At 41.0% G+C, this 26,668-nt stretch overlaps 2 protein-coding genes across 5 annotated transcripts in view; one reads left to right on the forward strand and one right to left on the reverse strand.

Moving 5' to 3' along the window:
- Window positions 1-9,823: 9,823 nt before the first annotated feature.
- Window positions 9,824-17,610, forward strand: LOC123753316 (zinc finger protein 300-like). Its single transcript, XM_069301163.1, has one exon. It carries the CDS (start codon window positions 10,141-10,143, stop codon window positions 10,972-10,974), a length of 834 nt encoding a protein of 277 aa, XP_069157264.1. The 5' UTR covers window positions 9,824-10,140; the 3' UTR covers window positions 10,975-17,610.
- LOC123770000 (RNA-binding protein RO60) overlaps window positions 17,610-26,668 on the reverse strand; it is a 59,064-nt gene continuing 50,005 nt past the window's right edge. For all 4 annotated transcript variants that reach the window (XM_069301162.1, XM_069301161.1, XM_069301159.1 and 1 more), the window contains exon 13: window positions 17,610-26,567. In XM_069301162.1, the coding sequence (XP_069157263.1) occupies window positions 26,441-26,567 (127 nt within the window). In that variant the 3' untranslated portion in view covers window positions 17,610-26,440. The remainder of the gene's footprint in view (window positions 26,568-26,668) is intronic.

The following is a 26,668-nucleotide window of genomic DNA, read 5'->3' on the forward strand; positions in this document are numbered from 1 at the left end:
CAATCAATCAGAGCTACCGATGTGCTTTAATATACCTACTAATCTCTCTCGTCTCATTTTTTTTTTCTTGCAATGTACCTGTTATCACTTTATAAATTTTGCTAGAATTTACCTACTTAAAATTGTATGTTAGATTAGGGACCTGCCCAAAATGCTGCGAGTACTAGTGGCTTTACAAGAATGTTAATACCATGCTATGTATCCTCACAAACCCAATGTACCTTCTTGTATATAAATAAATAAATAAATAAATAAATAAATAAATAAATAAATAAATAAATATCCTATATTGTGGCTTGTTGAGCTTGAAACAGTTGTTCCTTGTTGTTATATCTGACCTTTTGAAGAAGCTGTCTGAATCAATATCCTCAAAATTATGTAGTATTTTAAAAGTTTCAATATCACCCCTGTCTTGTCTAGTTTGCAGTGGTGTTAGCCCTAAGACCCTCAATCTTTCTGGGTATGAAAGTCAACTTAGTTCTTTAATGATTTTTGTTAGCTGGTGTTAGACTTTCTTCAAAGCAACTGTCTTTATGAAGATGACGTCTCCATGCTTGGATACAATAATCCAAGTCAGGGTGCAGCAGAAATTTATACAGCTAAATAACTACCTTCTTTTTCTTGAAGTCAAATGTTTGCTTTATTATACCTAGGATTTGGTTAGCCTGTTTTTATGCAGGTCCTACTTGTTGTGCAACTTTCAGAGAATGATGTATTCTGACTCAAAGGTCCTGCTGTTAGGTAATATTGTTAATTTTGTGGATGTGATGATTATTGTCATGCATGCAACGTCTTGTATTTTTTCAATATTAAAAAGCATTTGCCAGCCTTCCGACCACCTGTGTAGTTCACGTAGATCTTCTTGTAAGAACTCGATCTCATTTTCACTTCCCACTTTGTTTTAAATCTTCTTAGTGTCATCTGCAAATTTAATGATGTGGTTTGTAATATTCTCATCTGTCATTGATGCACATGACAAAGAGGGGTGGCCCCAAAATGGACCTTTATGGTACCTCAGTCACCCCATTTCTCCAGACAAATTTATTTCTGCTAAGGACGACCCTTTGTCTTCTTTGTTTTAATATTGTTGAATCCATTCTGTGTACATCATATTATATATCTGGTTATACATTTTGCTTAGTGATATTATTAGGATAATAATCAGCTATTAGAAAACACTTGTTTTATGAATTATTGATTAGATTGAAACTTTCCTGGTGACAGATTAATTTCTGGCTGCCCATCTTAAGGAAATATGCCTACTTCCTGCTCAGCCAAACCAGCAGACACCTACTTCGGTGGAGCAGGTGAGTAAATCCGGCCTGCAAGGTTTGCTTTGCAACCTGTGATTTCCGAAGCAAGGTTGACTGAATTGAGGTTGCACTGTATTTAAAACAAAATTCTATTGTTCAGACATTGAGTTTTCGTGATTAATTTTGGTAATTAATAGCCAAAAAATTTATAATTTCTGAATTTCATATGATTTTGGAATGATACATAATAATGCAGATTTTTTAGGTGCACTCATATATAGTAAACAACTGATGTTCCAGGACAGAGGTGCTCTCTACTTACAACTGTCTCCATTTCACTTAACTACATTCATGCTAACTATCTGTTTTCTTTGAAATAACTAAGCTCTTTATCACTTGTTTTATTTTCAGATGTTGACTGAGAATAGTATGCAGTAGTGACTTTGCAATGATACTGCAAGTGCCATCTCGACAACATGGAGTTAAAAATCTAAAAAAGGTATTAGTAGCATTTAGCACATGCACAGTTAGAATATAAATAACATAAATTTCATATCTTTAACTGTTCTTGCTAAAATTATTTTCAGTAAGTACAGTACTGTACATTATCTAGCATGTAGCATCTTATGTTTTGAATTTTCAGGGAATGTAAGGGTGGGGGATATTTTTTTTTATTTAGTGATTCCCTCCTTACATACAGTGTGTGTGTATTCACCTAGTTGTGTTTGGGGGGGTTGAGCTTTGCTCTTTTGGCTCGCCTCTCAACTGTCAATCAACTGTTTACTAACTACTTTTTTTTGTTTTTGTTTTTCCACACCCCACACACACACAGTGGAAGCAGGAAGCAGTCTGTGACAGCTCACTAACTCCAAGGTACCTATTTACTGCTAGGTAACAGGGGCATTCAGGGTGAAAGAAACTTTGCCCATTTGTTTCTGCCTGGTGCGGGAATCGAACCCGTGCCACAGAATTACAAGTTCTGCGCGCTATCCACCAGGCTACCAGGTGTGTGTGTGTAATTTATATAAATACATTTTTTTCCAAAGGGGTTTCGTTCCCTTCACTGCTGACGGGGCGCTGGGGGAGGGGGCAGCTTGCTCTATTGGCTCTCACTTGGTCCTGCAGTTTGTGAGCATTTTTTGATTGTCTTCCAGCCTCTAGTGGTGTCGGGCAGCTTCTCCCCCTTTGGGGGGTTCGGGGCTGGCGGGGTGGGATTTTTCCCCTGTGCTTTGTCATGTCCTCTTGGTGTGTTTGCTTTTGGACATAGTCGATCTGCCCCATCCTTCTGGGGTTCCTGCCTGTTCTAATGCAGACACAGGATTTTGCGGAACTGCAGTTCTTCTGGACTTGTTCAGTCTGCGCCCTGGATTCTTTGCCCTCTTCAGAAGAATGTTGTCTCCGGTTCGGCTTATGTTGCGGCCGGGTGCCTGGATGGTGTCCCGGGTCACTTCTTGGCACGTTCCTCTCCAGGGTTCTGGGACTGGCACAGTTGGTGGTGAGGCTTCAGGCTTGCCGCTTTTGTTGCCTTCCCTAGTTTGTAATGGGCACTTAGTGTATACTGTCTCCACTCGATTATCTGGACTATATGGGAAGGACCCCCAGCCGGATAATCACGTGTTCCGGATAATAATACTTTTTCACCTCTTGAGTCCAAAAGTGACCATTTCCAACTATTTTTATACTACAAACAGCATAATTTGAATTGCCTTGCCACATATAATTATTAAATATTCAACTAGAAACATCAACTTACCTTGTTGTTGTTGGTCTTCTTGATTGATGCCACACATCTTGAAGTTAAGAATTCTTGACAAATTATGTAACCTATGCTAACACAACACTAAAATTAACACTTGAAATTACTGTACAGTTCATTAAGCAAAGTTAGTTTTGACTGCCAGCTGCTGAAGCCTCACTGGTTGAAGGCACTTGGGTTGCCTGTGATGCCTCACTTGGTTTGCCTGTGATGCCTCACTTGTTAAAGGCGCTTGGCTTGATTTTCTTACCATATAAGAATCACATTTAGCTTGCCTTCTGTGTTCATTAGCCTGTTGTATGATCAGCTCTTTGGTTCGCCTCAGGCTTCACTTCACTTGAAGTCGACCGGCCATTTTCACAAAGTTGTATAACACGTAACTTGTCTTTAATAGTTAGGACAACCTTCTTCCTCTTAACACCTCCAGAACGATAGATGCTGCTACCAGACATAGTCTTGACCAAAAATGTTCAAAGTTACAATGAAAATAAAAGTTATTTAAAAAAATATTTCACTAATAGCGCAGCACTGTGGTAAAACACGAGGGGCGGGAGCACGTGGGTTGACCAGGATTGGACACGTCCACTTGGGGCAGCTTTAACACGTTACGTAGGCCGCCAGGAGGAAAAGTCACAATATTTTTTAAGGAAACTTCAACCTGTGTAAATTGATTTTTTTGGAAACTTATATAATTTGTTATTACATAATTACTATAGTATCTCTTGTTTTTGGATATGATGAATTGTTCTAAAATTAATGGTAATTCCTGTAATGTAGTGTATAGGCCCCCCTCTACATCCCCCTTATCCCCCCAGGTGGTCCCACCCAACGCTCCCCTCTCTCCTTACACCACCCACCCACCCCACCCTCTCCTCCACCATGTGCCTCGAGCCACAGTCAGACGGGATTAATATGGTACGACCCGCCCCATGGCTTTCATATCCGGACAATTCAATGATTATCCAGCTGACTGTCCGGATAGTGTAACATCGGCAGCAAGTTAACCGGCTCCGATATTTTATCTGGCTAAACCAGCTTTTATCTGGCTCCCATGGCCATTTTGGCCGGATATTGAGATAATTTTATCCGGTCACGATTTTGGCCGTATAAAGGTTTTTTCCGGAAGTTCGAATCCCGGATAATCGAGTGTCTACAGTATACGCATCTTTACCGGATCTTGGTGATCTGTCTGCGTCTGCTTGGGATTCAGTTTTCTGGCCCACCTCAACGACTGGCTGGTGTGGGCTTCCAGTCGGTCCGCTTGTCTGCTCGCCAGGGGTGTGGCTCTTTCCAGATCGCCGGGTTCGGGTTCATGGTGAACTGGAGGCCGTTTCATCTGGTTCCGTCCCGGGTTCGGACCTGCTGGGTCTTGTTTAGGACTCTTGGACTGCTTCTTTGTCTTTCCCTCCTCAGGCATTGCTGTGGTAGTGCGGGAGTCTGAACTTCGCCATGCTGGTCTATCCGCCGGGTTGGGTTTGACTTCGGCGTCTGTTTTGGTTCCTTCGGGGACTCCCCTTCTGCCTCTCTTGCGATCGTTGGGTGCGTCCACCGGGGACCTTGTGTTCGTGCTGCGTCGCCGGTTTCCTCTTGGGTGGTTTTCGGGGTTCCGTGCCTTGGCGCCTCCCCAAGCCTTCACTCGATGTGTTCACGGATGGGTCGTCTCTCGGCTGGGGCTTTGTGACCAGTGCTCAACAAGCCAGCCAGGGACGGAGGGTTCTGTCCTTCCATCAGGCTCACAGCATGGTTCGGGAGTTTGTGGCTGTCTGGTTGTGCTTCAGAGGGTTCGGGTCACTTGGGGCTCTACCATCTGGCTCCATTCAGACTGTTCTCCGGTGGTTCATTGCCGAAACCACGGGGATTCTCTTTGGTCCTTGCCCTTCGAGGTTAATCCCTTCAAGTGGCTCGTGTGCTGGATTCTCGGGGTTTGGCTCTCCGTGCGTTTCATGTCCGGGGAGTGTCCTACTTCCTGGCGGATGTAGTAATAAGAATATAAGTAATAATGTAATTTACGGGAGCCAGTGGCTGAGCGGACAGGACACTGGACGCATGATCCTGTGGTCCCGGGTTCGATCCCAGGCGCCGGCGAGAAACGATGGGTAGAGTTTCTTTCACCCTGATGCACCTGTTACCTAGCTGTAAATAGGTACCTGGGAGTTAGTCAGCTGTCACAGGCTGCTTCCTGGAGGTGGGGGCCTGGTTGAGGACTGGGCCGCGGGGACACTAAAGCCCCAAAATCATCTCGAGATAACCTAAAGATAACGGCCTTGGTTCATTCCTCTGTTCACGGATTGGCCGGTCGTCGCCAGGGGCGTTTCCCGCAGCTCCGCCTCTTTCAGCAGATCGGACTGGTCCGATACATCGCTGGTTTGACCTTTTCCTCGACTCTTCGCATCTGTTCTTTTGACGCGGGTGTATCACCATCTCTATGGTGATCAGGTGGCTTTGTTGATGGTGTCCCACCTGCGCGCTTCGTCTCGACGACAGTATGAAGTTTCCTGGCATTTCTATTAGCCATTGTCTTGCTCTTTGTAGGTTGGCTTCTCTTTCGCATCGAGTTGTCTTGTCCTTTCTTGGTTTTCCGGAACGTTATTTGATGCTTTATCAAATGCGATACTGTCGCCTCGTATCGTACGGCACTGGCGGAGCCGCTCCAGCTTGCGTTCGGGGTGGACGTCACATCCGTCCCGTTCCGTACGCTTTCTCGTGCTTTGTTTCACCTCCGGCCTGCTCATGCGTGACCTGAGCTGTCCTGGTCCTTGGTCAGGGTGCTCTCTTTTTCTTTCCTCTCCTCGATTTGTGGTAGCCCCTTCGGTTCAAGATTGTCTTTCGAAGATCCTATATTTGTTGGCACTGGCCTCTGGGTATCGGGTCGGGGTGCTTCCGGCTCCCATCCGGCACAGGAGTTTCTGCTCTTTTGGTTCTGGTGGTAGGTTTGTACGTTTGCAGCCTTCTCCATCTTTTCTGGCGAAGGCTGAGACGGCTGCTTTCCTTGCGTTATTGATGCTTGGTTGGTTCAGTCAGGGGTGTCATGGATTGTGTCTGGTTGCGGCTCTTCGCCGTTACCTGCGTGCCATGGCTGGGGATGCGCTTTGGGTTGATCCGGTTTCCCTAGCTCCCTGTTCTAGAGCTCGGGTCTCCCAGGTCGACCACAGGGTTATTAAGTCTAGCCAGCCTGCGGTCTATCCTCGCGCCTGTGCCATTCGGACGTTTGCAGCTTCCATTGCCGTGTTTAGTAACATGTCTTGGGCTCATTTTGGGTGCAGGGATTTGGAGGTCGTACAGGTTACTGGCTGCCCATTATTTTGTGACCATGTCTGTTCCTGGGCGTTCTGGTGTTGCTTTGTGTCGCAGGTTGCAGCCTGTTATCTCGACTTTGCGTTGCGGAGTTTGTGGGGGGTCGCCTCCCGGGTCAGCCCTTTCTTTTCCTTCTCTTTGGGTATGAAGCTCCAGGGAGCCATAGGGACTCCCCACAGAAAACCAGCAATGAATGTAATGAAACACTATTTTCTAGGCGAGCCCCAGAGGCTCCATGGCAACCCTTCCCCCCCCACCGGTCGGCGGTTTTATTGCGTTTGTTGAAGCTTAGCCTCCGAATCGGAGTACTATGCAGCCGGCATGGTGAGGTCCAGGCCCCCCTCCCCCTCTTGGGGAGGGGGAGGGCTGCGTGGATGAGCAGTGCGGCAGTAGTGTGTTACGTTTGCTTGTTTCCTTGGGATTATAGGAAGTTCTACCTCTCTGTTCGGTTTTTGTTGTTAGTTTCTTACTGTGTGGGGTTTGTTTTGTTATGCCTACTTTTCTGGGTGCCTAACCCCGGTCGATGGCAGATAAGGAAAACCCCCCAACCACAGGGGGGTTTTTCCAGGGCCATTGCTCCCTGCAACCTCTCTAAAGGGGCCAGGTTCTGGCTCATGGTCCCTGGTAGGTCTGTACTCCATAGCTAATGTCCCAGTGTAACACGGGTTAGGGTTTCTCTCTCTTTTCTTCCTTCTACTCCCTCTACCCGTATTCTTACTTATTATTCTCTACCAAGGGACTCCAAAACTTTTACCAAAGCCCACTCCACGCCACGTGGTCCTAAAGACGATTGACCGACTTAGGATTCTACACCCAGTATGACGTGACCTAAGCCCTGAGCAAAACCCTAGAGTCGCCTCTATGCTGCCACCACCAGACCAGCTCTACAGAGCAATGATCGAGGTCTGGATCGATCACGCTAATTAATCAACCTTGGGGCTTGATCCCCACTAGTAGTTTATAACCTCGGAAACTTGAGTGTGGAATTAAATAGATGGGGATGATGAATTCCGATCCGATGTTAGAATCGGCGCCCAATGCAACTCTGCCTCGTGTGGACCACGTGACCAGGACAAGTTTACACATAACCAAATGGAAACAATAAAATGCAAATTAATAACAAATTTAATTTATTAAAAGAAAACTAAAACAAAATCTAAATGTGTTCACTCCCTATCACTTTAACACTCCCTACTTGACCTGAATGGCAAATGAGAAGACTATTTCTATACATAACCATAGCAACTATACCTCTATGTTTCCCAGCTCTCGGTGTTGGGGCTGGTCTTGGGGAGAGGTAAGATGTTTTGACCTCTCCCAGCTGCTCGGCAGATCACACTGATTTTTTCCTTGTCTGGACTACCCCAGACAGAGTATTGTATCCTTCCGCCTAGTCAAAGTCCTACCCAGTTACTAGCAAGGTTTAAGTTATAACAATTAACCTCTGTTGTACTTAATTGATCCAGACTGGTTGAATTATTTTACTGAATTAAATTACAAACATCTAACGGCAGAGCTGTTCCCGATCCCCAAAATGGTTAATTGAACTTTGAGAAATACTAGACATGTCAACCCTGCTGACCTATGACCGCCGGTCACTCCGCCTTAAAAGTTAGATCTGATTCGTGACGTCACTGATGGTGACTTAAACTCAATAATTAGAATACTCTTGATATTGTATCCAGTACTATTATACAATACAATTTTAATGCAAAATGAATAAAGGCTAATTTTCTCTAAATTACTGAATACTATAGGATGGTTCATTATACGCAGCTATGAACAAAGATGCCCGCCATTTGTGACTCAGACCTGCTAATTCCCAGGGGACTGGGCGTTGTTGAGAGGTCAGGTCCCTACTCGAACTTCTGGAACCTTCTGGAATAATTCTTACAACAGCCTAGTTTGTTACACCAGTCTAATATAACATACATTAGCCCAATAAGCTCCAGGGAGCCGTAGGGGCTCCCCACAAAAAAGTTATTAATAAATTTCAAATTTCAAATAGTTTTATCTGAAATGACAAAGTACTAATTTATAAAGCTATGCTGTTCTCTTATGCATAATATATTCAGATGTATTCTAGTATATAGTCTGGTAGCTGAGTTATCTTGCCTATAATCTTAGATTCATGATATATGTAGTCTGTCAGCTGACTTATCTTGCCATGGATGTCATGGCACAGGAAACCTTGTAGTGCTGGTATACCTAACAAAATTTCCCTTTTGGGAAATTTTTTACCAAATGCCAGAGATTCCTTTTTTTTTGTATTTGTAATGTTCTGATAATCTTTCAATCTTTTCTTTTGCAGGTCTGACTTTCACCAGAAGAAATTCTTGCAGTGCCAACACCCAGTGGTATTAATGCTATTGAGTCAGAAATACTGCACACATAATAGTACCAGCAGTGTCAGGAAGTGCATCATATTGTCAAGGATGTTACACGTACAGAGGCAAATTTTTGTTGTCCTGATCACATTTCAAACTCCTTAGCAGCCTGTTATGTCCACTCATCTGAAGCACTGTACTGGTATTATCAATATCTCGTGCACTGTGACCATGGTGACATTTGTCTGAAGCACTGTACTGGTATTATCAATATCTCGTGCACTGTGACCATGGTGACATTTGTCTGAAGCGCTGTACTGGTATTATCAATATCTCATGCACTGTCGCCATGGTGACATTTGTCTGAAGCACTGTACTGGTATTATCAATATCTCGTGCACTGTGACCATGGTGACATTTGTCTGAAGCGCTGTACTGGTATTATCAATATCTCATGCACTGTCGCCATGGTAATACTCATCTGAAGCACTGTACTAGTATTATCAACATCTCATGCATTGTCACCATGGTAGCACTCTTCTGAAGCACTGTATCGGTATTGTCAACATCTTATACATTATGACACCATGATAACACTAATACATTATATAGTAAATGTGAATTCTTATCTTTGGGAGAGAAATTACTCCTGAAACTCACAGGGCTGTCCAGGCAAGATAAAAAAATCAATGTTTTTAATGTTGAAAACTTATTCTCTGACACTATTTTACAATATATATATTGCATAGTATATTGGTAATCTAACATCCTTTAATATTATAGAGCACAATAATATTTTCTTACTGTTTATGAATTGATAACACCGTTGATTTATATAGTCAACTTTTACATTCTCTTTTATGTCTTTACAAGTAATTTAATTGCTTCATATTCATACCAAAGGGAATAGAATTTTTTTGAGCAGTAAATTTGATCTTCAGCACCATCTGTTGACAGCAAAGGTAATGCTTCATAACTTGGCTGCTCTAGGCTGGCTGGCACATAGTGGCACTTAATATAGTGAGTTGCAATTCAAGTATTTAGCATCTTTAACAACATTTCCTTTAGTAATCTACAAAATTGTGTATAGCTTAAAAGCCATATCACAAGTATTGTTATTAAAACTTCTCTTTAATAGAATATACTGTATATATATATATATATATATATATATATATATATATATATATATATATATATATATATATATATATATATATATATATATATAGCAAATTAGAATTTATTCAGGAGAGAAGTAACAACAGTAATCAGTGTCTACAAGACTTTAATAATATAATTTATGAAGTTTCATTTGAGAAAATATTTAAGGTCTTTAGAGTAATATGACTTGTCAGATCAATACATGCCAGTAAACTGTACAGAAATTTCTTCAAAAAAAAAAAAAACTCGTCAGGATTAAATTTCTAGAGCGCTGTCTAAGACATATTCGTATAATCGCAGACAATAATTTGTCCAAAACTACTTTCAGAAATATAAAAAATTAAATATGAGTGGTCATTCAGCAGAGAAACCCTATCACTGTTCTGTGTGTCCAAAAGTTTTTTTATGGAAATCACATTTAAAAATTCACATGAGGATTCATACAGGAGAGAAACCATATCAATGTTCAGAGTGTCTAAAAGACTTTTCCTATAAATCAAGTTTAATAAAGCATGTTATGATTCATGCAGTAGATAAGCCATATCAATGCACAGAGTGTCTAAAAGACTTTTCAGATAAATCAAGTCTTATTAGACACATGAGGATTCATGCAGGAGAGAAACCATATCACTGTTTAAAGTGTCTAAAAGATTTTTCACAGAAATCAAGTCTAATATCACACTTAAGGATTCATACAGGAGAGAAACCATATCAGTGTTCAGAATGTCTTAAAGTCTTTTCACGGAAATCACATCTGATTATACACATGAGAATTCATACAGGAAAGAAACCATATCAGTGTTCAGTATGTCCTAAAAACTTTTCACAGAAATCAAGCCTAATATCACACATGAGGATTCATACAGGAGAGAAACCATATCATTGTTCAGTGTGTCTAAAAGACTTTTCATATAAGTCGCATCTAACAACGCATATGAGGATTCATACAGGAGAGAAACCATATCAATGTTCAGAGTGTCTAAAAGACTTTTCACAGAAATCGCATCTAATAACACACAAGAGGATTCATACGGGAGAGAAACCATATCAATGTTCAGTGTGTTTAAAACACTTTTCAGATAAATCAAGTCTAATAAAGCACTTGAAGACTCATGCAGGAGAGAAATCATATCAAAGTTTAAAGTGTCTAAAAGACTTTAAACATAAATCAAGTCAATAAAGTGCATTGTTCAAAGCATCTAAGACACATTTCATAGAATTTAAGGCTAATAATGCACAAAAGGATTCATACAAGAGAAAAATCTTATAAATATTGTGGGTAAAATGCTTTTTGTTTAAATGAAGTCTAGCAACACATGGAATTTCATATAGAAGAATAATAGCATTGTCTCTAGTAACTTTACATAATGGAAATTTAGTAATATTTATAGAGTTGGAGTTGAAAATCCATAACAGAGCTTTTGTTGTTTGAAAGTTACATAAACTTGATACTTGATCGAGTTACCTGCTCGTAGACGTCACATTTTCATGGCGAGGGAGTTCCCAGGTGTCATTCTTGAGCTGGTAGGTTAGCTTCAACCCTTTTTCTTGTCTGTTACAGTGGTATGTGGGTTAAGGCACACTCTGTGTTCAGGGCTCTGAGTTACTGGACCAACTGTCAGATGGGGGTTTCCTTTGAAGGGATACCCTGTGTAATTACCTAGGTGTAGTTACAGGATGAGAGCTACGCTCGTGGTGTCCCGTCTTCCCAGCACTCTGTCATATAACGCTTTGAAACTACTGACGGTCTTGGCCTCCACCACCTTCTAACCTAACTTGTTCCAACCGTCTACCACTCTGTTTGCGAAAGTGAATTTTCTTATATTTCTTCGGCATTTGTGTTTAGCTAGTTTAAGTCTATGACCTCTTGTTCTTAAAGTTCTAGGTCTCAGGAAGTCTTCCCTATTGATTTTATCAATTACTGTTACTATTTTGTATGTAGTGATCATATCACCTCTTTTTTCTTCTGTCTTCTAGTTTTGGCATATTTAATGCCTCTAACGTCTCCTCGTAGCTCTTGCCCTTCAGTTCTGGGAGCCACTTAGTAGCATGTCTTTGCACCTTTTCCAGTTTGTTGATGTGCTTCTTAAGATATGGGCACCACAACCACTGTATATTCTAGCTTTGGCCTAACAAAAGTTGTGAACAATTTCTTTAGTATATCGCCATCCATGTATTTATAAGCATTTCTGAAGTTGGAAAGTGTGAATGGATATGAGTGCCCAGGCCAGGATGCATAAAGGGAACAGATTTTTTTCACCAGCTTTGCTAAATGAATGATGCAGTAGATTTTCCCTGTTGAAGAGTGTGAGTGCAGCTCGAGATAACACACCCTGTTTTGTATCAGCTGACACTGAGTTCCTCTCACTGCCCTGGTAAGTGGTTCATACTATTAATTTTCATATTTTAAGGTTATCGAGCTCTCTACATATACCTCTCATACTTGTCTGGTGGACAACCAAGCTTTAGTAGTAACAATCTTGAAAGATCCATTTTTCCGAGGGAGACCTCTCATGCTGTGTTGCGCTATGACCCGACAGTCTCTCCAATTCAATCCTCTCTATACCTTGACTGTCTTTGTGGCAGTAGCTTTTGCATTGCCAATGCTTGCTGGAATCAGGTGTTCACATGCAGGATGTGTCCAACATTCTCATGGATGGTACATCTCTTCTGTCCCATTTGTATGGAGTGGACCATTCACAATGCAACATGCATTGGATCTGCAAGATGTTCAGTCACTCCAAGGTGGACCTCTGTGTGTCACCATGGAACTGTGCTTTCCCTCCAACGTGGCTCCATTTCCCAATCACGAGACTCTCATGGTGGATACCTTTCGAGTGGACTGGTCAAAGTGGAGATGCAGCTTAGCCTTTTCTTTAATTCAGTTATTGCTCTGGGATTTGTCCATTCTGGAGTTGTATTCAGGGTGGGTAATTCTTCTGGCTCCTTTGTGGCTAACCCAGCCTTGGTTTCCAGTGCTTCTTGCCTACTGTCCAGACCTAGGCATTTTTCCACAGCTCTGCCTCTTTCAGCAGATCAGCCCAGATGTGTACTTCTTGGGTTTGATCTCCTCTACCATCTGGAGTTTTTTACTTGTGTTGGTATGGAGAGCAGGTGGCTGGTTTGTTGGTATCACACTTGCGTCTCTTCACAGTGGCAGTAAGAAATTACCTGGCACTTGTTTTTGCCAATATCCGTCTCTTTCTTGTCTCTCTGGTTTTGGTCAAGGCTCTCATGTCCTTTTATCTTGATTGTTTCTAAATCTGCATCTTATGCCTAATACTGTTGCCTCTTAAAAATCATCAGTGACAGAACCACTGTTGCTTGCATTCTGCATTGGCTCTTCCTCTGTGCCATTCCGCAAATTGTATTCAGTGTTTTTTCACCTCTGGCTAGTTCATGCTTCTCCTGTGCCATTTTGTACACAGGATGGTGTTGCTCTTCCTTTCCCAACCTCATTTTAGGGGTTTTCCCTTTGGCTCCTAATATCTTTTTCAAAGCTGTGTTTTTGTTGGTTATCGCCTCAAGCTGTAGGAGTAGGATTCATGCTCTTAGAGGCTGGAATTTTGTTGCTTTGCCTTGGTAAACAGTTTATTCATTTGCAGACTTTTTTTCTGGTAAAGAATGATTCTGCTAGTTTTCTGAGGGGGTCCATTGATGATTGATGCTTGGTTATCTGACCAGGGGTGCATCATTTGTTGTGTCCGGTGGTGGCTCTTCACTGCTACCTGCGGGTCACTGGTTCTGCCTCAGTGGATACCTTGTTGGTTGACCCTATTTCCTTAGTCCCCCTGTTCCAAGGCTTTTACTTTTATTTTTGGCATCAAATCTAGTCAACTTGCAGTCTACCCTTGGGCCCACGATGTTCCCAAGTACAGTGGCACCTCGACATACGATTGCCCCTACTTACGATAATTTCGAGTTACGATGTAAATTTCATCGAAAAATGTGACTCGACATCCGATGGCGTCGTCGACTTCCGATATTTGTTGGTACACGTTCGGGTCGACCGAGCGCGTGGTTCCAGTCACGCGGCCGACCTGCCTCAGTTTACTACAGCTGCCCGCTTAGTGACGATCGCGCCTATAAGAAATTCCGCTTTTGTGGTGATTTTTTGCATTTTGAACATTAAAGTAATTATTATATATCACGCCATGAGTCCCAGGAAAGTCAGTGGTAAGGCTCAACATGTGAAAACCCATGTAAGGATGACCATAGAGCAGAAACAAGAGTACAGAATGTCTCTTCCTCAACAATTAAGAAAATGTGTGCAGCATGGGAAGAATTGCAAACCTTTGCTGAAACGACTCGCCCAAATCAAGCTGCAGTAGGTCGTTGCCTTAAGCTATTCAATGACACTGTGATGCAGCATTACAGACAAATGTTAAAACAAAGGGAAAAACAAATGTCTCTTGACAAATTTGTAGTGAGACAAACAAGCACTGAACCACAACCAGGTCCTAGTGGTATTCAGGCTAAACGTAGGAGAGTACCCCAGAGAAAACATCACTGCCTGATGTAATAATGGCAGGGGACTCCCCTTCCAAACAGGAACAACTCTTCCCCCCCTCATCACCATCTTCCATATGCCATCAAGAGCCCTCCATAAAGGTAAGAGAAACTTAGGTACTGTATTGTAGTTAGAAAAAACATTGTATTCAGTATGAAATGTATTTGTATGTTAATATTTTGGAGGGTGGGGAACGGATTAATTCAAATCCCTTTATTTCTTATGGGAAAAATCGCTTCGACTTACGATCCGTCTCTGGGAATGGATTAGCATCGTAAGTCGAGGCCCCATTGTATGCTGCATTGGCAGCTGTCTTCTCCAACATGTGACTTGGTAATTTTGGCACTAACAGGGGTTTGGCAGCCTGGTATTTGGTTAATAATAATCGTCCCTGTTCCCAGTCAGTCATGTGTTGCCTTGGCCATGTCTCCCAACCTGGATTCTCTTCTTTGACCTAGTTCCTGCTGCCTCTCCTCTTTTCTAGTAAATCCTGTTTTTTTTCTGTGATAAGCTTCAGGGAACCACCTGGGAGATCCTCCAGAAACCTAGCATTAAACGTACTGAAACTCCTCTTTCTGGATGAGCCCTGGTGGCTCCCTGACTCCCTACTTCCCTCCCTCCCTGCCTACCAGGTTAGTTCATATTGTGCTGTTCATCAGCTACAGAACTGGCTAACAATATGGCTGCATGTGAAAGCCAGGACACCTGGTGGTGGCATTTGGTACTGTGAGTTTTGAGCTAATTTTGTATATTTCTCTTGTTGTCTGTGAATCGTTTGTAAAGTTTTCTGTGTGGAGCCCTGTCGACTCCCTGAAGCTATCCAAACTGACTTGTGCCATATTAGTTTGCCATTGGTCATTAGAGTTCTGTGCCTACTGGAGACCACGAGTCAGAACCTGGTCCCATCAGAGATGCGCAGGGAGCAATGGCCATTATGAGCACTCTACATTTAGAGTATGTTATGTCTGCCATCGACCTGGGAGAGTACCCAAAAAGTTAGACGAAACTATACAAACCCCCAACTTTTAAAAATTGAAACCTGCATCCGAACTGAGCCAAAGAACTTCCCCAAAAGAAAACAACCAAGCAAATCGACAACCACTAGCACGCCCGCTCGTTAGTGCCTCCCCCCCCCCTGAATGGGGGGAGGGGGAGCCAGCTCACCCTTTCAGTTTTTGACCGATGTGTCTGGTGATCAGATGTCACCCCTGGCCTTGCTTTCCTGTACTGGATTTTGCCCTGTGTGGCTGTACCAGCAGCGTGTGGTGTGGTGGCCAGGTATTCTTGGTACACAGGGCTGCATGTGCCTAGGAAGATCTTTCCTAGGTGCCATGTAAGTACTTCCCTTGTATTTCAGGGTTATCTTTCCTGGGGCATTAAGTTCTCAGCTCTTCAGCTGATGTGATACGGCATGGTCGTCTGGCTCCAGCTCCAGACTCTTGTGTTGTGCTGTTCTCTGGTTCAGTACTGCACTTACGGTGGCATGCTAACTGGAAGTAATATTCACAGCTACTCGGGCTGCATGTGCTTAGGGTCTCCTTCCCTGAGTGCCCTGTAAGTAATCCCATTGGGGCTTGGGGTTTTCTTCCACAAGTCACTTTGGATCTACCTCTGTTGGTCATTTGCTGCTCGGCGATTGACCGCCCCAAGTGTTTTGGGGGATTTCCACCCTTGTCTACCTTGGGGTAAGTGGTAGTTTTGCACTGGTAGGGGAACAGGGTACTGCGCAGCTAGTTTTCACCTATAACAGCGGCCGGCTCGGTTCCTTCTGGGTACGCTGTTCTCTTGCGAGGTTTTCTTTTTGCCTGGTGGAGGGAGGGGGTCTGCCTTGGTGTTCCTTCCTGCTGTTATATTAGGGTTTGCCGTTCTTTTTGGTGGTAACCCCCTGCTTCTCCTTCATGAGTGGACCGGGGAGGGTCCTATGTAGGGATGGAGGTAGCGGGAAGGGTCCTGTGGGGAAATGGAGGTAGCAGGGAGGGTCCTATGTGGGGATGGAGGTAGCGGGAAGGGGTCCTGTGGGGGGAATGGAGGTAACGGGGAGGGTCTGTGAATTGGGGGATGGAGGTAGCAGGGAGGATCCTGTTTGGGGATTGGGTGATGGAGGTAGTGGGGAGGGCCCGGGTGTGACCAACTCCTGTTTGACCTAGTTGGATACAGTCACTGCAGCAACCCATCTCACTACCGCGCACCCATTCCTTATGCCGCGCGTCCTGCTAATCACCCACCCACTCGCCCACCCACTCCCTCTTCGTCCCATCCTGCTACTCGCCCACCCGCTCCCTCTTCGTCCCATCCTGCTACTCACTCACTCTTTCTCCTGACCGCCCTGCCACCAGCCCTCCCACTCCGCAACCCACTCGTTCTACTGACTGCATGCCCGAATGCCAACCATCTCGCTCTACTGCATCCTGAAACCTGCCCGCCCATCCACCCACTGTACCACTTGCCCACTCAATCGCCCTCCACATGTTTTTCCCTTGCATGATTCTATAGTACTGCTGTTACTGAAAGATATTCTTTTCCACCTCCCCCCTCCAACTCCTGCCCTCCTCCCCTCCCACTTCCACCTGCCTCTCCTCCCACTCACCTACCATTCATCCATCCATTCGGTTCCCCCCACCATCAGTTGCCTTCCCAGATATGACTAAAAAGTTAGCAACATTTTAAACCCTCCCAATATAGTGGAGCCCAGAATTGAATGGCTTGGGTAATAGCCCGGTACAGGTTGTTATTTATATTGAGTGGATACTAAACAAGCACTTCGTACTCTGGAGTAAACATCGTACACTGGGGCAGATTTTATGATGAAATTGTCGTTGTACACCAAAAAATTTGTACTCGAGGCACCCATACACCAAGGTTCCACTGTATATACTTCTCAAACACTATTGAATATTAATTCAAACAAAGACAAAACAAATCAGTCATAAATAAATATGTAAAAATATCTTTGCATCAACTCTTGCCTCACTATTTCCCGAATATTAATAATTCTAAGTTAGGCACTATTTTCTACATTTTACGAGTAATTATCAAATGAACTACATTTTACAATGTTAATAATTTTTGTGTTACTCATTTTAACTTCACTGTTCAGCTCTTCACTAGAACTCTAGCACACCATGATGTCAATACAGTACTGTATGTGCCTGTGATAATTTTTGAGGTGCTGTTGTCATACCAAATGTTCCCTGGCCTGGACACCCCAAACCTTCCTGCAAGGGTGGGCCCTGTCCTCTAGAAAGTGTTGCTCACGAGAGGGTTTCAGTAAACTTTCAATAATAAAGGATAAATACGGAAGATAATGTTCTACTTGTATTTATTCACCCAAGTATTCATGTGCTAACAAAAAGTTTAGATACAAAAATAGGTGGTCAAGAGAGTCTGCATAATTCATTAAATTTCTATCAAGATAAGTCCAACAATCTCATTCTAGGTTACCTATATTCACCCAACATGTGATCAGTGGGAGACCACTTTACTGCTAACTCGCATTTCATATTTGAATTGAATCCTTTATAATAAAGCTGTGCATTTAATTAAAGTGAAGAGTAAATGTTACCACTAAGGCTATGAAGGTTCCTACATAATTAACATGCAATTTCATGTGTGAAATGCTTGACCAAAATCCTTAATTTGCTAAAGCTTCCTTTATAACTAAAAATGCACCACAACCTTAAACCCTGTGTGCTGGCAAACAAGGGGGAGGAAGAGATGAAGCTTAACTACAGTATAGCTTTTTCAAGCTTTGCTACACATTCATACATTGAAATTACATTCGACATAAATAATAATTTCATATAATCATTAAACAAGGAACGCATGCTACATAGTTTCAGTACAGTATATTTTGCAAAAATGTCTAAATGAATTGAACGCTAACTTAATAAAAAAAAAAATCTTTTTTTTTTATTTGTAATATTGCAGGATAACAATGAAAATGATGTCCAAACCACACATCAGAAAATGATGAAATGATAACATTTCAGTCCATCCTGGACCATTTTCTGATATGATGTTTAAACCACACATCTTTAGCCACATTACTATGACTGATCATCTGCAAAATGTTAATGGCGTTATTATTACATAACTAATAATGTCTTGTAGTTTATGCCAATAGATGGAAGTATACATTATACTTGCATTATATGCATTATACTAAACTATTAGCTCCTCATTTAGTGCATAATGGAAGTTAAAGTGCTAAGACTAATTACTTGTTGCTGTGAAAATAATCACCAAACTACACAATCACAAGTTATGAGTATTCACCAAGTTTATCTTTTCCAATTAATTCTTTATTCTAGTTGCCAGATTATTCTTACTACAAATTTCCATCAATTAAATAAACACTAATAAAGGCAACAGCTGTCTACTGTGTTATCGAAGCTTCAAAACATGCATTTATAACATTTCATCTGTTCATCTTTAGACTTTAAATAATTAAATCACTTTAAAAAATTTTATGTTCTTTGCAGGTTACGATGAACATATATTTGATAATCTAAACAATAAATAATACATTCTGAAACTCAGTGTTATACTTCTGAAGTACAGGAAAATATCAAACTAAATCCAAAAATTGCAATTCTGAAAATTGATTTGCCAAACTCAGCATATTTAATGAAACAATTTTAATTCTTTGCCAAAAAGACAAAGAAGGCAGGAGATGCAGAGGATGAACAAATCCACAGGGGCCGTGACGAGGATTCGAACCTGTGTCCGGGAGCATCCCAGACACTGCCTTAATTGACTGAGCTACGACAGGGTAAAAGGGTTGAAACCGAAGTTCTACTGAACTTACTGGATCCCGTAGCCTCTCGGAGGCACAAACCAGGATTTTACACAAAACCCCCCCCCCCCTGCACCCGAGCTATGTCAATAGGCCGTTCTCCCTCTTGGCCCTTACATCATCATCACACAGAGATCACACTAATGTGATGCATCAAATTAACAAATCCACAAGGTTCAAATCCTCGTCACGGCCCTTCTGGATTTGTTCATTTGATGCATCACGTTAGTGTGATCTCTGTGTGTAATGCAGAGGATGATGAAAGGAACAAAATACACACATGCAGCAAATAGTAAAAAGCACACCACTACGGGTACCAAAAAGAAGAGCCAACAAGAAAATCACATGGAAAAGGAAGCCACAGCTGAAGTGGACATAAGAAACAAAGGAGAAGGCAAAAAAAGAAAGCACCTTAACCAAGAACCACAGATTCAGGAGGAACATGAGCTGACTAGAAGTGAATTGACCTCAGATCCCCCATTTTCTCTTCACCTCTTTCAGTACACCAGATTCTGGTCCTGGTGTTCATTAGGCCGGCAGATGTCCAGAGAGGCCTGGTGATGTTGTGGATGTCTGCAGTACTAGAGTCAATGATGCACTAGGAAACTATGAGGGGCCAGTCCATTAACTTCATTCCCATTGCTCCCAACTAGGTGTACCAATGTGGCGAATGAGCATTAACTCGGCTGTTGCCAACAAACTGCATGATTCTGAAGCAGCCACATTCCTAAATACAGTGCTAGTTAAAAATATAGTTTTTGGCATTGAAATTTTGAGTGGCCATTGAGTTTTTTTATGATTCAAAATGCTAAAACAGTATGCTGCATAATTTTTATGAAATCCACCGACTAATTTAGTGCCCGTCAAAGTATTTTGGCATTGGGAATCTCTCACTAAGAAACTTGACCATCACTTGATACAGAAATCATAAAATTCCATTTTGCACTCTAATAAAATATACTTAGTTATGAGAAAATGTTCAGAAATGTGACAAGCGTTTCATTCAGTGTTACATAAAAGATTAAACAAATTTATAAAAGGATAATTTAAAAAAAAAAATCTAAACATACCATTAACTTTCAGAATTAGAATTAAAAAGGAAGCACAGCACTTGCCTTTAAAACATTTTCCAGATATAGTTAAACAATTTATGGTTCTGTACAGCATCTTTCAACGTGCACACTAAACCAAACACAGCAGCAGCACTGGAATGTATCGCTGCAACACCTCAGCATGATGAATAAATGCAAATTATCTCAGGTGGGCACAACACACTGGCTCTTCAAGTGATAAATTATTAAGTAAAGTGTGTCATTCACGAAAAATTATTAGAATATGAAGATAAACGACTAGAAATGCAAATGTCAAAAGCAAGTACTGTACAGTACTACAAAGACAAACAATGAATATCATCAAAATGTTAACCATTACCAGAAATGTAAAAGGTTGCTCTATGGTTAAGCTAGCTTGTTACACAAGGGAAGCAGATGGCAATGCCTTACACTGGAAATCCTTCAAATTCCTTCACTTGACCTTTCATCATATTAACTTATTTAACATGCTTAAAATCTTATTAGAATAAGAACAGCTTATCTAGTAACAAAAAGGCTAATGGAAATATCCATACCCATTACATCTTTGCCACCTTCAAACAACTGTCTTGTGTCTATCAAACATACATTCACTACACTGTTAGCCACTACTACTACTTTTCTAGCAGTAATCCAAGACCATTCTCAGCCATGTTCTTTGGAGCAATTGATAGTGAGAGCTTAAAATTGGTCAATGCTGCCTATTTGGGTATGATCAAAATATCAGCAACATACCCAGTGAGATTCACATTGTGAGGAAAACATTTGTGCTAAAAATATCATTAACATCAGAAAGAATACCAGGAAGTAGCCTAAATGAACAGGCACATGCAAATGACTTGCTACGGATGTGCGACAGATTTGCCTTAAACCAACAAATAGTAGAACCAACCAGAAAAAAGAACACATGGGACCTCATTTTCACTAATAATGATGAATTGATTAGGAACAATGATTACAAATACAGTACCTGTTATTCAGAATCACAACCTAATTGAAGTTTTGACAAGCATGGGGAGTAGACCTGCACTACCAGTCCAGAGCCCCAGGGAAGGAGAATTCAGCAAATTCAATTTTAATAATAAACGCATTAACTGGGAGCAAATGAACCAAGACCTCACAGAAATAAGCTGGGAAAAACAGCTAGAAAATGCAAACCTGAACCAATGCCTGAAAATAATAAACTCGGTAGCTCTAGAAATATACTCAAACTGCATACCCCTATCAAGAGAGAGGAAGAGATGCAGACTGGAACAGAAATGGCGTTCCCTCTATAGGCGAGGAAAATGAATCGCATAACTTGAGAGTCACACCCTATCTCAAGAACGACGAAGAAGGCTAGAGAGAAATAAAAACAATTGAACTAAAGCTACAAGAATCGTACAAAATCCAGGAGACAGAGAGCAAAAGGCCATCAGTGTCTCATAGAAAAATCTGAAATATTTTTTCTCCTATGTAAAATCAAAATATAAAACTACATCTAGTATCGGGCTCCTGCGAAAGAGAGATGGAACTTTCGCAGATGACAACAAAGAAATTAGTGAAATTCTGAGGAATCGGTACGATTCTGTTTTAAGTGAGCCACTAAACACATTAAAGATTGATAATCCAAATGAATTTTTCATGGATGTGATGCCAACATCAAACCATATATCAGATGCCGCCCTATCCCCACTGGATTTTGAAGAAGCCATAGACAGTATTCCTATGCACTCTGCACCAGACCCCGATTCTTGGAACTCTGTATTCATCAAGAACTGAAAAAAACCACTGCCGGAAGCACTTCACATTCTTTGGAAGCAAAACCTAGATATTGGCATTATCTCTGACACACTAAAAACAGCAGAGATAGCAACATTCCATTTAGGAGGAAATAAGGCAGAGGCAAAAAATTACAGACCGATAGCACTAACATCACACATCTTAAAAATCTTTGAGAGAGTGCTAAGAAATAAGATCACAAAACACATGGAATCACAGCATCTCCATAACCTTGGAAAACATGGGTTCAGAATAGGGCACTCTGGCCTATCACAGTTGCTGGACTACTGTGACATGGCCTTATATGCCATGGAAGACAAGCAAAATGCTGATGTAATTTACACAGATTTCGCAAAAGCCTTTGACACGTGTGACCATGGTGTTATTGCACACAAAATGTGTGCAAAAGGAATTACTGGAAAAATAGGCAGATGGATCTACAATTTCTTGACTAATACAACCCAATGTGTAATAATTGACAAAATAAAATCCGGACCATCAACTGTGGAGAGCTCAGTCCCCCAGGGTACTGTGCTTGCTCCAATACTTTTTCTCATCCTCATATTAGACATAGACAAGGACACTCTATAGCACTGTATCATCCTTTGCAGACGACACTAGGATTTTTATGAGAATAAACAACATAGAGAGCACAGCAAACCTCCAATCAGATGTAAATCAGGTCTTTCAATGGGCTACAGAAAATAATATTGTATTTAATGAAAAGTCCCAGCTATTGCGCTACGGAAAAAATGAAAATATAAAAGCAGAAACCATGTACAAAATCCAGTCAAATCATAACATAGAACGAAAATGCAATGTAAAGGATTTGGGTGTACTCATGTTGGAAGATCTTACCTTTAAAGAACACAATAAAGTAGCTGTCACAACTACAACAAAAATGACAGGTTGGATAACAAGAACTTTTCAAACTAGAGATGCTATACCAATGATGATACTCTTCAAGATGCTGGTGCTCTCTAGAGTGAAATGCATCTGGAGAAATTGCTGATCTGGAGAGCATGCAGAGATCCTTTACTGCTAGAATCCACTCAGTAAAACATCTAAACTATTGGGACCGACTGAAATGCCTAAATCTGTATTCTCTTGAGAGCAGATGGGAGATGCATAATAATTTACAGGTGGAAAGAAATAGTGGGGCTGGTCACAACCCTGCACCCAGAAATAACACACGAGACCAGGAGGCATGGCAGGATGTGCAGAATACTGCCATTGAAAAGAAAAGGGGCAAGAGGTACTCCGAGAGAGAACTATCAACATCAGAAGCCCGAGACTGTACAACACGCTTCAACTACACATAAGGGGCATAACTGGCCAACCCCTTGCAGTGTTTAAGAGAGAAACTTGACAAGCACCTCCAAAGGATACCTGATCAACCAGGATGTGACTCATACATCAGGCTGCAAACAGTTGCGTCCAGCAGCCTGGTTGACCAGTCCAGCATCCAGGAGGCCTGGTCGACGACCGGGCCACGGGGACTCTAAGCCCCAAAAACTCCTCAAGGTAACTTCAGCAAATTTTTCTATACATATTTCTGGCAAGACAAATCTGATGGGCACTTATTAATATATTAATGAGCTATGTGGGCTTTATGAATGAAGACTGATTTACCTGCTAAAACAGCAAGGCATCTTCATACGCTCCTCAGTTTGTATATGAAATACTGTATATTGAAACTTGTGTATTTGTTTAAAAAAGTTGTCTGCACTCAAGGCTGCTGCTTCCCTGTTTAAAAATTTGCTGATAACCTTAATGTTAAATGAATTTAGGGTCAGATAAACATTTGGATTAAGTTTATAACAGTAGCTACCATTTCAGTCAGAACCACTGAAAGATATTGTCACTTTAGCTACCTAAGCACACACTGACTCTTCATTTATGATAAGTTTGAAATGTATAACCTAAGCCCTCTTCAAGCCTATTCTTTCTAGGCTTGAGGATATTCACATCACACTAGAAAAACTGGAAATTAGGCAAAGCAAAACCTTAACAAATGTTCCTTTGGGCAGTATCTATTTTCATTGGGGATTCCTCACATTCACAAGACATTTACCTTCAAGTAATTATTAATATACTGTCATTACATCCAGATTAAAAGTAATGTGATCAATAACTAATTTTATATAATATGAACATTCCCCTGATATTTTAACTTAATACAGTCAAAACAAGTTTCTTCTAAAATCCTTATCTAATTTATCTTTAAATCCTTATCTAATTTTGAGTTAAGAATACATGCAAAATCTTCAATGTTCCAGTCCCTTCAACTTTTAAACTTGAAAACTGTTTTTTTATATTGTTTTGAGTTTATAAAAGTTTTGTCACTAGAAAATAGAGAGGGAAGGGAGGGGGATGGCAGGAAGAACAGTATGTTTGTGAAACGTAGGCACAACGGCACACACCATGGGAGGGAGTGGCAGGGCCTGCAGTATGGTAGTGAAGCATAAGTTACCACACAACGACACATACCAAGTGGAGGTGGTAGGGAAAGCAGTATGGTCATGAAGCATAGACAATACATACACACCATGGAGGGGGAGGCAAAGACCACTAGTATGGTCATCAGCATAGGTACAACACAAACCATGATGGGTAGGGTGGCACGGACAGCAGTATGGCCATGAAGCATAGGCACAAAATACACACAGAGGGGAAGGGTGGCAGGGACAACAATATGATTTTGAAGCATAGGCATGATGACACACACAAACGGGGTAGCAGGAACAGTAGTATGGTCGTGAAGCATGGCTATCACACAATACTCGCCAATGTTCCACTATAATCAATAGTCTGGGGCCCAGAGGTTGGCCCATAAAATACAAAGGCTAGCAAGTTTTGTTCAGTGCTGTGGGTGCTGAACTTATTTTCCCTCGTATTATAATTATTTTGAAGATAAATGAGGGCATGTATTTATGCTCCTTAGCTGCTTTTTCAATTATAACTAAAAAACAAACTACTGAGCAACAGAACCTGAAACTATTTTACATATATTTTTTGTCACTCAGATAAAACACAAACTGCTTGGTGAGCAATTTGCTATTACACACGATGCACCAACATCAAATTGATCAATGGCTACACCACATGCTGTCATACTGAAGTCAAGCCAGGCTCATCACCGAACCACCACCTCTACCGAAGGAATGAAAGGTTCACATTGAATTAACATGTAATTTACCTATAATTAATTACACATTCTACTATGTTCTGATTAATTTTACAAATGTACTGTCTACCAAAAATTTATGACAAAAGTACTGGTGTCTTATAGGAAATATATGAAGACATGTACAGTACTCTGTTATCCAAAGCCTGCTGAATGAAATATTTGGATTATCTGGTCAAAAAATACATATGGATATTTTTCTGCCAAACTAATCCATATAAGGACAAATTCAGATAACTGGAGACTTGGCGGATAACACGGACTGGCACAGAGTCCAAGTCACATCTGGATAATTTTCTGGCAAAACTTTGCCATATCCAGACAGAAATACAGATAACTGGAGATTAGATCACATAAATTTTCAATAACTATACATTTCAAGCTCTACAGTATCAACCAAGAAGACAAACTACAACAAGGTAAACTGAAGTTTCTCTCAAATTATGTTTTTGATTTATAGTGTAAATGGAAATTCAAATTATGTTGGTTGTGGTACAAAAAATTACAAATATGATCATTTTTGGACTTCCCTTGTAAGAATTCTGCTTATCCGGTGAGGGGTCCTTCCCATATAGTCAGCATAAGTGAGCTTAGACAGTATTGTTATATTTGAAGGAGACACGTGAAACACACAAGTGGCTAACGCCATAATATTCTTCACCGTCAATGCCTAGAGATTCATTTAAAAAGTAAATGGTCAGCTTCCTTCAATATTTATGCCAAATATGTACTTAATTACCATTACAGATTTTATTCATTATGATATTTACAAATGTAGAATTGGACGATATTTTGAGTTCTTTTGCTTCCAGTCTTAAGAAACAAATTGTCACATTCACTTCAACATATATGAAGATAAAAATTTAGTGAAGACACCAAAAGTTATTCAACTCTGTGCAACACACTTATCACCAGTTTGTATTACAGTACCTGGCCACATGGAACTGCATAACACTTTGTCATTAGTTATACAATGGCAAAAAGTATTAAACATTCAACCAAAGTATACTTTTCTGTGTACCAAACAAGCACAGTAAAACACAATGTTGAAATTTCATCACAAAAATTCAACAAATCTTCAACAGAGGTTAATTCATAAGTTAACTGAAAAGGAATAAATAATATTAATGCACAAAGAATACTATTAAAATGTCTTATTATGCTAGTGTGAGAACAGAGTCTAACATCCCTCCACATTTTTTGTCTAAAAGTTGGCTTCTCAGCAACATCAACTGTTCTGGGAGTATTTCACATTCTACGGATCAGGAGACAAAATTCAGTGTTCTTGTGCTTACACTTTTACTAGAAATGTCGTTCATGAAATGCTCGTATGATATTGGGCGTCCGCTGATCAAAGCCCAACACAAGGAGGAAATTGTCTGTCTGTTGAGGATGCACATGTTTTGTTCCAAGTCCACACAACACAAGCCTGCAACAGTAAACAGTTAATATCACATATGTGTAAATAGATTTCCTAATGCTAACATAACATAAATTTTATATTATATATTATATATATATACACACGCA

Source organism: Procambarus clarkii, chromosome 45 (genome assembly GCF_040958095.1).
Source record: "Procambarus clarkii isolate CNS0578487 chromosome 45, FALCON_Pclarkii_2.0, whole genome shotgun sequence".
NCBI classification, from domain to species: Eukaryota; Metazoa; Arthropoda; class Malacostraca; order Decapoda; family Cambaridae; genus Procambarus; species Procambarus clarkii.